Consider the following 12,500-nt stretch of genomic DNA (forward strand, 5'->3'; position numbering starts at 1 on the left):
TATAATCTGTTCTTATTCATCATCTATTATTTTAGTTATCAGTACCACATGCGTTAGCTGATCAGAAAACATGAACACAACTAGACATCAAAAACCAAATAAAGATATCATAGAAATAATAATTCTCCAACAATGATAATGCTTATTTAATTTCACAATCTACAAGAGTAGTTTTATCATTTCTATCTAATTACCTTAATACAGTAAGAATCAGAATAATATTTAAAATTCCCAGGAAGGCGCCAAGTAAAACTGGTGCTGTGTACATGTTTATCTGCAGCTTAATGGTATCCCATGTCACGCCCTTTTCTCCAATGAGTGCAAAACAAGTCTGAAAAACTTATTAAAATAAAATGTATACAGATTAATTATATGGGAGGCACAGGCTAAAATAAATGTGAGAAATATTTACCATAGAATTGGAAGTAATCCACCTGCATTAGACATCTCAACAGAGGCAAGAAAATTGTTTCTTGGTGGGGAGAGGCAAAACATTTACTCTTTTTCTGTATAAAGCACAGATGTGCATACAGTATATAAAACACATACAATATAGGTCTGTGGTATTAAAATTTCATGGGATGCAGTGATTATGAAAGAAATGTCTAAAAAGCCTCCTTAGGGAGACAATAACATAAAAAATGGGTGAGAAGCACTGATGTACAGGCATTCACAAGGGATTATACCTAACATAACTTGTCAGTATTTTCTTTTTTTAAATACATCTCTGTATGAAATTTAAGTTATACAATTTCTTCCATAAGTAAATTATTAAAGTTTAATCAATTTCATTATAAGAAACTGTCACATTTTAACTCAACATTTTAAAATATTACTGTGTATATGGTACTTAAATTATATATATTTAATATCATTTTCAATTTGGATCTGTGGCAAAAATCAGATTGGGTAAGTATAGGTTTGCTCTCCTGATTTAGATTCTGTATCTGGTTCTGCCAGGACTTCACATGTAACCTTAGGGTGAGGATTAAGTAAAATACTGCACCTAAAGCACTTAGAACAGCATCTAGTGTATGGTAAGCAGTCAATAAATGTTTGTGCTTATTGATGTGGTTATTATTGGAAAAGTCATCCAATCTTTTCAGGCCTACATTTACTCATCTCTAATACAAAATATTTTAGTGAATAATCTTTTTAAAAAAATTTTATTTACTTATTTATTTATTTATTTTTGGCTGCGTTGGGTCTTCATTGCCGCGCGCAGGCTTTCTCTAGTTGAGGAGAGCGCGGGCTTCTTATTGCAGTGGCTTCTCTTGTTGAGGAGCACGGGCTCCAGGGGCACGGGCTTCAGTAGTTGTGGCTCACGGGCTCTAGGTGCACGGGCTTCAGTAGTTGTAGCACACGGGCTTAGGTGCTCTGCAGCATGTGGGATCTTCCCAGACCAGGGCTCAAACCCGTGTCCCCTGCATTGGCAGGCAGATTCTTAACCACTGCACCACCAGGGAAGCCCCGTGAATAATCTTTAAAATGCTTTTTAGATGGCCAAAATATTTACTGAGAACCTAAGCCTATAACAGGTACTGATAAAAAGACCCAGACTATGCCCTCATGTATATAATAAGGCAATAGGTTCAATTGTTCTAGATTTCTGCTTATATTTTATTCCAGAACACTGAACTAAAATACTAGATTTTGGTGAATGATGAATTAGGCTTTCTTCTGTTGAAGCAAAGTAATGGAAACTGGAGGTTGGGGTGTTAATGATGAAGTAAACTGAGTTGGATTCAAACTGATGTTATTTATAACTGCAATATTCAAAGCATGGGCCAATTATATGGTTTTTCAAAGTTATGTTAGGCATAAAAAATTAATTTCTCTACTCATTTAGCAGAAAATTAATTGGCCTTAGGGAAATATTAAATCTCATTAATAAATTTTTATCTTCATTAAAGTATGAAAGCTTGGAAAGAAGAAGAGACTAGTAAATCTTTTTTAAACGCTTTCATTTTCTTCAACCTTAGAAAAGTCTTAAAGGTATGGGCAAAAGGCAAAAGGGGAAAAAACCTCCTATAACTTTCCTTAAATCCTTCAATTAAAAGAATTTTGTTTCTCGTAACAGGAAAAAAAAAGCAAACTCTTGCTGAGATGTCAAGCTAAATGATTATCGGACAGAATGTATACTTTGGAATCAGACAGTGAGGTTTGAATCTCATATTTCCCATTTACTATCAGGATGACCCTGGATAATTTACTTAGATTCTCTATGCCTTGGGGTCCTAATTTGTACAGTGGGACTAATAACATTTAATTTAGGGAACATGAGTTAACACATATAAAGAGCCTAGCCTCGCTGCTAGATCAAAAAATATCAGTTTCCCTCCCTTTGCCTTCAGCTATGAGGTTTTATACTTGAATTGCATCTAACATTTGAACCTCAAAAGTTTTCCCACTTCAAATCCAAGTAACGATAAGTGAAGAACACCTACCTGGACCTAGAATAAAACCTAATGCTTGACATGCACTTGTGTTTGCCATGGAACCTGTTCTTTCCTGAAGAGAGGTAGCACCAGCAATATATGATCTAATAACAGCTACATTTCCTAAGAAAAGACAAAATAATACAAAGTAAAAGAAAATATTCTCCAGTTTATAAAAATTCATCTTAATTTGGCTCTATACAGAAGAAGAAATATTAACCTACAACATAGTTACTGCTTCCTCTTTATGATTATACAAGGCATGTATAGTGAACAAATATATCAATTAATGGAAAATATTACTTTTAGTAACATGAAAACACAGTTAAAGATGTGAATGAATGAAAAAATGTCATACAGGAAACTTAAACTTTTTTTCATCATGAAATACCAAGAAAGCATTGAGTGAATGGAGTACTACTAATTGTTACACTATTTTAAAAGAAATATGCTACACACTCTGCATGTTTATAAAAAAATCCTGAAAATTTGAGTCAAAAAAATTTGCTGAGCATTTATGTTGAAGAGACTCTGCTAGGGGCTAGAGAATATTTTCAGAAGTCATAAATTGTCTCTAATTACACTAAGTTTACTAGCTAGTTGGTGATAAGGGATGAAAACAGTGCAAAACAGTATATAAGTAAATGCCAGAGACATGTTGGAGAAGCGGTAGTGTAGCCTAAGAAAGCTTCATGGAAGAGGTGGAACTTGAACTGAATCTTGAAGGATGAAGAATCATGGGAACAGAAGAGAGAAACTATAGGTAATGGGAACATCATGAGCAAAGGCAAAATGATAGGAAAGATATTTGCAATGAGACATCTGTATGTTGAATGTCGTATAGGAGATGGAGAAGAGGTGACCCTAGATGAGAGAAGGCCATAAATATCAGGATGAATGTGAGTCTAACACAACCAAAAACATACATGCATGCGTATTACCTGCTCCAAATCCCACCAATCCACGAGCAACCAACATGTAGTATTTATTATGAGAAGCTGGAACCTGTACATATGCATACAGGCAGTTGGCTGCCACCGAAATGAAAATGGAAACAGTAAGAGGTTCTTTTCTTGGTCGATAGTTAGACCACAAACCAAATATAGGTGAAGCTACCATTTGGCCAAGGCTGAAAGAAGCAATAACCCAGCCCAAAAAACTTGCATCGGCAGTCTGATCAATCTGGAGAAAAAAGTACAATGCTTTAAGAATTGTTATCTGAGAAAAGTAAAGTTAAAAATCTAAATACATTTTTTCTGACCATGTAACATTTCTTATTAAAAAAATAAAAACAATAATTCTAACACATGTTTTATAACACCATTACTTACAGTAAGGAATTCAAACTTCTGACATTACAATTAAATGTGTTAACAATTCACTATACACAAGGAATGTTTAGGAAACTTCATCTTTTAGAACGATTATAGAAGTTCCGTCATAAAATTCTTGTTAAAAAAATCACATTATATACCTAACAATATCATAAAAATAATATGCCATTCTTTAATTTTGTAAAGTAAATACAATTATTTACCTTATGCTACTCTATAAACTAAACCATTAGCACTGTGAATCTATTTTTTTTAACTGGGCACAATAATCAAATGCTTAAAGACAATAATAAAATTTCTCTCATTAAACCTACTACTAATTCTTCCTTTCAGCATAGACAATCCAGGATTCTACCAAAGAGGATTTATATATCATTAATACTGAGGTTAAAACCAAATGATTACAACTCAGAAAATACTTTCAGAAAACAGAAAATTTTAGCTTACAAAAGGGACTATGGAATAAATCAACAGACTGGGTTTTTAAAAATATGGTAGGTTGTATAATAATTTGGAAAAATAAGAGCCATTAAATTTTAGGACATAAATTTAAACATATATTGGTTAAGTGGTAGAACAACTTAATAAGGAAAACCATGGCCTTTTCTTTTCCGAAGATATTTTTTAAAAGCTTAAAATGAAGATATTTAGGTACATTTCTGTTTGTGTGGGATGAGAAATAAGAGTGAATAAGTATAATGACTTCATGTCATATAAATTTTAAAATTAATTTTCAAAAAAGCAATGAAAACACTTTTAATATTAAATGCCTAGTGGTTTGAAAGCAAAAGGATAAAAGTGTCTTCTCAGGTATCAATTGATCATAATAGTCAAGTGTCCGTTTCATGGACAGAAGTGAGCTGACTCTTGAAGATGGCTCTAACAATTTTAACATTTGCTATTTTTATTGGATGCTATTCTTTACAATGACTGGAAAACTGGAATCTGCTAGAATTCTGCTAGAATTGTAACAGGAAAGTAAAATGGTTTGGAAGATACAGGTTCTATACTACAACAGAAGGTATCAGTTCAGTAACTGAACTGTTACCCGTGCTCCTGTGTGTTTCTCTCTCTCCCTTATAGTAATAACAGCATGTTGTTTCCAATCCTCTGGCCACATCTAATGATCTCTATCATATTGTTTTCAGGATAAAATCTCAACTACTTATTATGTAAAACTAGCTCACAAGCTGGCCACTGTCTCTCTTCTCTAACTTCATCTCTCTGCGCGCTCCCTCCCCCCAGTTCTAACTTCCAGTCACAGAACTTTTTGAAGTTTCCAAAATGAGTCAAGCTCTTTGCTTCCAGGTCTTTGCACAGGTCCCTCTACTGCCCCTTCCATCAGGAACGCCTTTCCAAACTCCTACTCTGTGGCCCAGACTGCTCCTTCTGCTGACCAATTTCTGTAGGCCTTCCAAACTCAGCTCAGATATAACTGCTTTGGGGAAATCTTCTAGGATCTCTTTAGTCTGGATCAGCAACATCTCCCTAACCCCCATGTCCGTCTGTCTGTCTGTGTCAGACTGTGTGTATGTCTCTCTCTCCCCCGGCCCCCACTCCTTCTGTCTCTCTGCCTCTCTCCCTCTCCCTCTAGCTCTCTCTCCCTGTGAACATGCACACACACTCACACATCATGCTCTTAGACTTTTACCCACTCATATTGTATGGTAATTATCTGTAAACTTGTTTGGTTTTGCACACTTCAGTGAAAGTTAGATCCGTCTCTTCTCTTACAAAAAAATAGCTCACGGTGCGCAGTACTGAATTTCAAAACATTCTTCTCTAAACATGTTAATAATATTGACAAAGTCAAAGTTCTAGAAATCTTAATGCTTTGCTATGGGAGCTGAGATGTGTTCCAAGCCTCCTCTACTATTTATTTATAGATTATTGCTTATTCATCCAATTAACAGTCACTAAGGCCTGCTCTGCGACAAAAGCTGTGCCAGGCAATATGAATACAAATTGAATGAACACAGTTCTTGCCGTCAAGGAGTTTCCAAACCAGGTTCTACTTATCTGATTCTGAAAAATCCTGCATTTGTGAGTAGCTGTGGAAAAAAAACAGCATGCTTTAATTCTTTATCTGTCAAATGGGGGTAACTTCACAGAGTTGTTATGAGAATTATTTAAGCCAAGACATGTATAGTGCCTAGGGTCATGTCTGCCTATAGTATGCACTAAATGAATGTTACCTATACATAAAAAAATAATATTTTAATATTTCTTGGTAGTTTGTTTTTACTGATATGTCAGTTTTATTATTATATTGTATTGTAACATGCATGAGTAGTCCCACTATGTCCCTGGGCCTATAGATAACCTATCATTCCAATTCAAAATCTGGGTTTAAGAATATGAGTTTTCCTGGAAATCAATGAGAGCTCTGGGCAACACAGGCTACGGAATCACTGGGCTGAGAGCTGTCTAGCAGCCAGGGCCAGAAGCACAAGTCAGAGATTCACAGCAGTGCCAAATTCCTTTCAGCCAGATAACTTATTGTTTGGGGGTTTTAGAGGGGTGGTTTTGGCCTACCTTTCTATCTTTCTCACAGATGACTTTTAAGCTAAGTAATATTTGGTAACATATTATTGTAAAAGAGATAGTAGCCTTAAATTAAAAATGAAAATTTTGATAAACAGCAAGGACCTACTGTATAGCACAGGGAACTATATTCAGTAGCTTGTAAAAACCTATAATGGAAACGAATCTGAAAAAGAATATGTGTATGTGTGTGTGTGTGTGTATGTATTTGTGTGTGTAACTGAATCACTTTGCTATACACTTGAAACATTGTAAATCAACTATACTTCAATAAAATAAATAAATAACATTTTTAAAAAAGAATGAAAAATCTTAAGGCAGTAGACAACATAGCACTGTAGAGTCAGACTTTGGTTTCAGATAGGCTTGATTCTGCCATTTTCTAGCTGTGTGATCTTGGGCAAGCTACCTAACTTCTCTAGTCTGAGTTTCTTTATCTGTTAAACAGGAGTGATAATGACCACCTCACAGAGTTGTTATGAAGATCAAAAGATGATTTAGATGAAAGATTTAGTATTGTGTCTGGCACACAATGAGCTATCAATATTATTATGAAATAACTTGAGAAAATTAACTCACAAGGTTTTTGGTGAAAATGTTATGCTTGTATTGCCAAAGAACTAGTGATATGTTTGTGTGCTCTTAATAAATTTACCTTTGAAGAGATTGCAAATATCTGGAGAAAGGAGTGAACCTTTTCAAAATTCAACTTATGCTGAGTAGACCTAATTTTGTAAATACCTTTCTTTTGAGAACTTTGAGGTTAAACAAACTAGATACAGGGACCATAGAAATCAAGAGTTTTGATACATGGAAATACATATTTCAGCACAGAAGATATTGCTCCAGAATTGTTAAATATTCTGTTCCAATTCTAATAATTCTGCCAGTATGGAAAGAATTTTTAGTGTCATGAGTAATGATTTCATGTAAAATAAATTTTTAATTAGTTTAAATTAATTTTCAAAATGGCAGTGAAAATGTGGCACTAAATCACTAAAAAGTAAAATGTGTATTTTTTCCTATATTTCTTTTAAAAGATAGCAGAAGAAAATAGTATTTTTAAGTTAAAAATTGTAAAAACTAAAAAATCTAAAATGAAATATAAGATGTCAATAAATTTCTTATATAATAGGTATAATTTTTAAACCTTAAATATTCATCAAATGTGTGTACTATTTTTGTTGAAGCCATCCAACCATTCTAAGAATCTTGTAGAGAAGTTAGGTAATCTCTCTGTAACATGCTGTTACAACACTCATTGATAAGTATCAATGATAAAGGGATACTGTTGCCTTCTAATGCAAACTGGGGTGAGGGACAGTAAGAAAACGCTTTTCAGAGAAGGTGACATTGCAGAAAAGCCTTGAAGAATTAATAAAAAATAGTGGAGAAGAAGGGAGGAAGGGAATGGCAAAGGAAAGGAGAGATGGAGGGAAGGAAAGCACTCCAGAAAAAAAAGGAGGTAAAAGTGTAAAGATCTGAGGACCTTAGGTTCATCCAAGTACATGATATAATAAATTACTGGCTATAGATCTAATATTGGCCAAGGCTCAGGATTTAGGCTGAAACTCTCTCTCTCTCTCTCTCTCTCTCTCTCTCTCTCCCCGCCCCCCCCCCCCGGAGAAAACCAAAATATAAGGGGCAAGTTGATAAAGAAAAATATACAAAATAATTTAAGAATAAAGAGTTAAGAGTAATGTCATGGAAGCTGAGAGTTTCAAGAAGCAAAGAGAGGACAACAATGTCAAACACTACCCAAATGTCACCTAAAGTAAGGACTGAAAAGTATCTACTATTTGGTGAGGAATTAAGTCATTGGAGACCTCATCAAGAGCAGTTGCAGGGTAGCAGAGGAGTTAATCAGATTGTAGCAGGTTAAGGAGTGAAGAGGAGTTAGGAAGCACAGAGGAACTCCTTCAAGAACCTTAACTGAAATATTATTATAGATCAGTTATGTCTCCAACTTAAATACTGATTTTTAATAAATTCATTACCAGAATTTTAAGACAGAACTGACAGTTATATGTCAAATATATTTTTTAAAAAGGTAGAATTTACAGAACTTGGTCATCAACTGATGATCAACTGATGTCAGAGTATCCACCAAACTTGCATCTTCTTGCCACTCCCTCCTTCCCATGTAGTAACCACAGCATCAAAATACATATATTGTCTATTCTTTTCACAATGTCACCTGACAACCCAAATTAATTCTATCAGAAAGCATCAAGTTATTCCATAGCAATATCATTTATACATATTAGGAATTCAGACTATGTCTAGCTTAGTTTCCTTTTTATTAGGGAAGGGGTATGGATGGGATGGGAAAGTGGCTAATAAGTAGGTGACCATACAATTACATTTGCCTGCAATTGTCTGGATATAATCCTATTTTCCCGCTAAAGCACTCTTTTCACTTCAAGAGTGCTCTGGTTTGCACAATAAAGCATACAGTCACCTTACTTATAAGCCTCTTTTGAAGAATTATTATCTCAAGTTATTTTAGTAAAGATTAACTCAGAATACCAAAGAGACTCTCTAGAAAACTCTTAACTACATAAGAGTTATTACTACTACAGCTACATAAGAGACGAATAAAGTGCACAAACCTTTTGGAGATATGGCCATATTGACATTATCACAATAGAAAATCCTGTGAAGAGGCAAATTCTGTTATTTATACTTATAATAATTTCATCACTATAGATATAAATTTTTGAGCTATAGCATGGATTTTAAAACATCACTCTGAATTTACAAATTTATGACCACAAATGTCTAGTTTATTAAGCAATGGGGTTTTATTTATCAGAAGGAAAACAAATATTACAGGCTGGAAAACATATATATAATTATAGTCCCTCACCACAATTAACTTAATAAAAGCAGAGGACCTATTTCTCCTTATTCACGTGTCTTTACTGTAAATGAAAATTACTGGAACTTCCCTGGTGGCGGAGTGGTTAAGAATCTGCCTGCCAATGTAGGGGACATGGGTTCGAGTTCTGGTCTGGAAGGATTCCACATGCCGTGGAGCAACTAAGCCCATGCACCACAACTACTGAGCCTGTGCTCTAGAGCCCACGAGCCACAACTACTGAGTCCACATGCCACAACTACTGAAGCCTGTGCACCTAGAGCCCACGCTCCGCAGCAAGAGAAGCCACCGCAATGAGAAGCCCGTGCACTGTAACAAAGAGTAGCCCCTGCTCACCGTAACTAGAGAAAGCCCACGCACAGCAACGAAGACCCAAGGCAGCCAAAAATAAATAAATAAATTATTTTAAAAGAAAATTACTGAGAGCTTTGTTAAGTTTTTATAGCAGAAATGAATGGAGGTGAGGCTACTTTGTTATAGAGGAATTGCTAGACTTCTAATCTGTGTTGTTTGGGAGAGATAATTCACTGTAGGGAGGACTAAGAAGAAGGAAAATGATCTTTAAAGGGGGCAGTGGCTATAAAGAACCAGAATTTCTCAAGACGGGCATACCTTAAAAGAAAATTATCTCTGCTAGGTTTTATTGCTTGAGAACTGTAATGATAAACTCCAATGTTATTTGTCGATTTTAAATATTAGGCACATCCAATCACAACTCTATCAAGGCTATTTAAAAAAAAACAGCTCTATTAAGATATAATTCACAATGAATTCACCCATTTAAAGTGTACAATTCAATGGTTCTTAGCATGCCAGATATGTGCAACCATGACTACAGTCAATTTTAGAATATTTTAGTCACCTCAAAAAGAAACCCTGGACCCTTTAGCTATACTCTGCTATCCTCTATCGTTTCCCCAACAACCCTAAGCAACCACTAATCTACTTTCTGTCTCTATAGATTTTCCTATTCTGGACTTTCATATGAATAGAATCACACAATATATGGTCTTTTGTGTCTGGCTTCTTTCTTTGCATAATGCTTTCAAGGTTCATCTGTGTTGTAGCAGTATCAGTACTACATTCCTTTTTAAAAGTCTTTAAAAAATAATTTAATTATTAGCTTCATCTTAGTGTATTTTGAATTAACACATTGACTTCATGAAAACAATCAACTAATGTTTGAAAATAAGACTACTATATCACAATCAAGAAACTTGTAAACAGGTAAAATGTTTCACATGCCAATTAAAATCTAAAGTTAAAAAAATTTTTGCTGTTAAATTTGAAATTATTACTTATATTTTAGATAAATGAGTACAAAAATTAGAAGTGCTTTAAATAAAAAAACAATCTGTTGCAGAGATTGTTACCTAAACAACATTCATTTGCCCCCTTCCTCCTCTCGATAGAATCCTGGTTGTATTGAGGTATCCATCACTCCTCCACAAAGCCACAGGCTTTAGAGGACACTCTGTCCACCCCAAATTCCAGAGGGTAGATCCTGATTAGATCTCACTATCCCAGCTGATGATGGGTTTAGAAATTAACAGGTAACCCAATTCTGACCAGTGAGAAATAAGGGGAGGTCTATTTTGGGACCTCCAAGAAAGGACTCCTCATCTCTTTGGAGGTTTAAAACATAAGTCCCTTTCAATCAATAAAAATTAATGTGGAAGGATGTGACACGTGGAACTGCTGCTGCATCCCTCCTATAGCCTCAGAATGAAGGCAATATGCAGAAGAGAGCAAAACCAAAAAACTTATTCAGAAGCAGAGCCAGTGAACTTCACCTGGAGTTGTCCCACTATGGATATCTTATAAGAAAATACAAATTACTGTTCAAGCTAATTTGAATCAACATTTTTTCCTGATATCTGTGGAAAGCATAATAATAGATATACAATCCAAAAAACTGTTGAAAATATCCTTTATTTTGTACTTTTCTTTAGTTTTGGCTTTATTTAAAATCTATTTTTACTCAATGTTGAATCATAAAGAAGACTGGCAAGAGAGAGAGAACAAGAGGGTGACCTGGGATAAATGGAAAGGATATGGAAAACAACTTAGTCAAATGACCTTCACTAAATCCATCTCAGGGAAAGAAACCATTTGTAAAATTATTGCCTATGGACTTAGAGTCCATGCTTGGAAAAAAAATGATTCCCTAAAACATTCCTTTATAAACTATCACAGTATTGAGAATTCCTATATATTTTCATTCCTTACCATTTTTAACATAATTACAGCTCTTAATATTAAAACTTTTTTCCTCATAAAGGTTAACTTTTTCAGTAAATATATTTTCAGAAATAATGTTAATAGGTTAAAATAATCAAGCTATACAGATTAATATTCTTGGACTTTACTATTGGTATGTGTCAATATAAAAGTTAAATGAGGTTCACAGGCAACAAAAGAAAAAAGCAAATACATTAAACTACATCAAAATTTAAAACTTCTGTGAATCAAAGGGCACAATCAGCAGAGTGAAAAAAAGAGTCACGGAATGGTTGAAAATATTTGCAAATCATATATCTGATCAGGGATTAATATTCAGAATATATAAAGAACTCCTACAACTCAACAACAACAAAAAACAACCTTATTTAAAAAATGGGCAAAGGACTTGAACAGACATTTCTCCAAAGAAGATATACAGATGGTCAATATGCACGTGAAAAGATGCCTAACGTGAGTAATCATCAAGGAGATACAAATCAAAGTCACAATAAGCTACTACCCCATTAGAATGACTAATGTCAAATAAACATAAAATAAGAGTTGGTGAGGATGTGGAAAAATCTGAATCCCGACTGTCGATGGGAATGTAAAATGCAGCAGCAGCTATGGAAAAAAGCATAGCAGTTCCTAAAAAAATTAAAAATAGAATTATCATATGATCTAGCAATTCCACTTCTGCATATATACCCAAAAGAACTGAAAGCAGGATGTTAAAGAGATATTTGCACACCCATACCCACAGCAGCCATGTGTAAGAAACAAGATATGGAATCAACCCAAATGTTCATCAACAGATAAATGGGTAAACAAAATGTGGTATATGCTGAAGGGGATCAGAACATGCTACCCCAAAATATGCTGCTTTGGCATATTGATTATTTTGAGCTGAAGGCAACTAACAAACAGCAGACACAGAAGGGCTTTCTGTCTTCCCCCTTTCTGCCTAAAAACTGGGCATAAATTTCCCCTGAGAAATGTGCTCTTCGAGTACCAGGAAGAAGAAAACATTCCTATCACTGGAGATGGAGCATCAATGCTGAGATGAGTCTGCACAAACAA

General features: G+C 34.7%; 1 protein-coding gene across 3 annotated transcripts in view; it reads right to left on the reverse strand.

Annotated features, from left to right (window-relative positions):
- Window positions 1-12,500, reverse strand: part of MFSD8 (major facilitator superfamily domain containing 8) — a 49,879-nt gene that overhangs the window by 26,946 nt on the left and 10,433 nt on the right. Inside the window, exons 3-6 of one of the 3 annotated variants that reach the window (XM_067036654.1) lie at window positions 8,929-8,972; window positions 3,380-3,620; window positions 2,448-2,561; window positions 195-339 (exon numbers count right to left, since the gene is read on the reverse strand). In XM_067036654.1, the coding sequence (XP_066892755.1) occupies window positions 195-339; window positions 2,448-2,561; window positions 3,380-3,620; window positions 8,929-8,972 (544 nt within the window). Of the gene's footprint in view, window positions 1-194; window positions 340-2,447; window positions 2,562-3,379; window positions 5,824-8,928; window positions 8,973-12,500 lie in introns of all 3 variants that reach the window. The other 2 variants (XM_067036655.1, XM_067036656.1) reach the window with 2 other exon arrangements.

This window comes from Kogia breviceps, chromosome 6, assembly GCF_026419965.1.
Source record: "Kogia breviceps isolate mKogBre1 chromosome 6, mKogBre1 haplotype 1, whole genome shotgun sequence".
NCBI classification, from domain to species: domain Eukaryota; kingdom Metazoa; phylum Chordata; class Mammalia; order Artiodactyla; family Physeteridae; genus Kogia; species Kogia breviceps.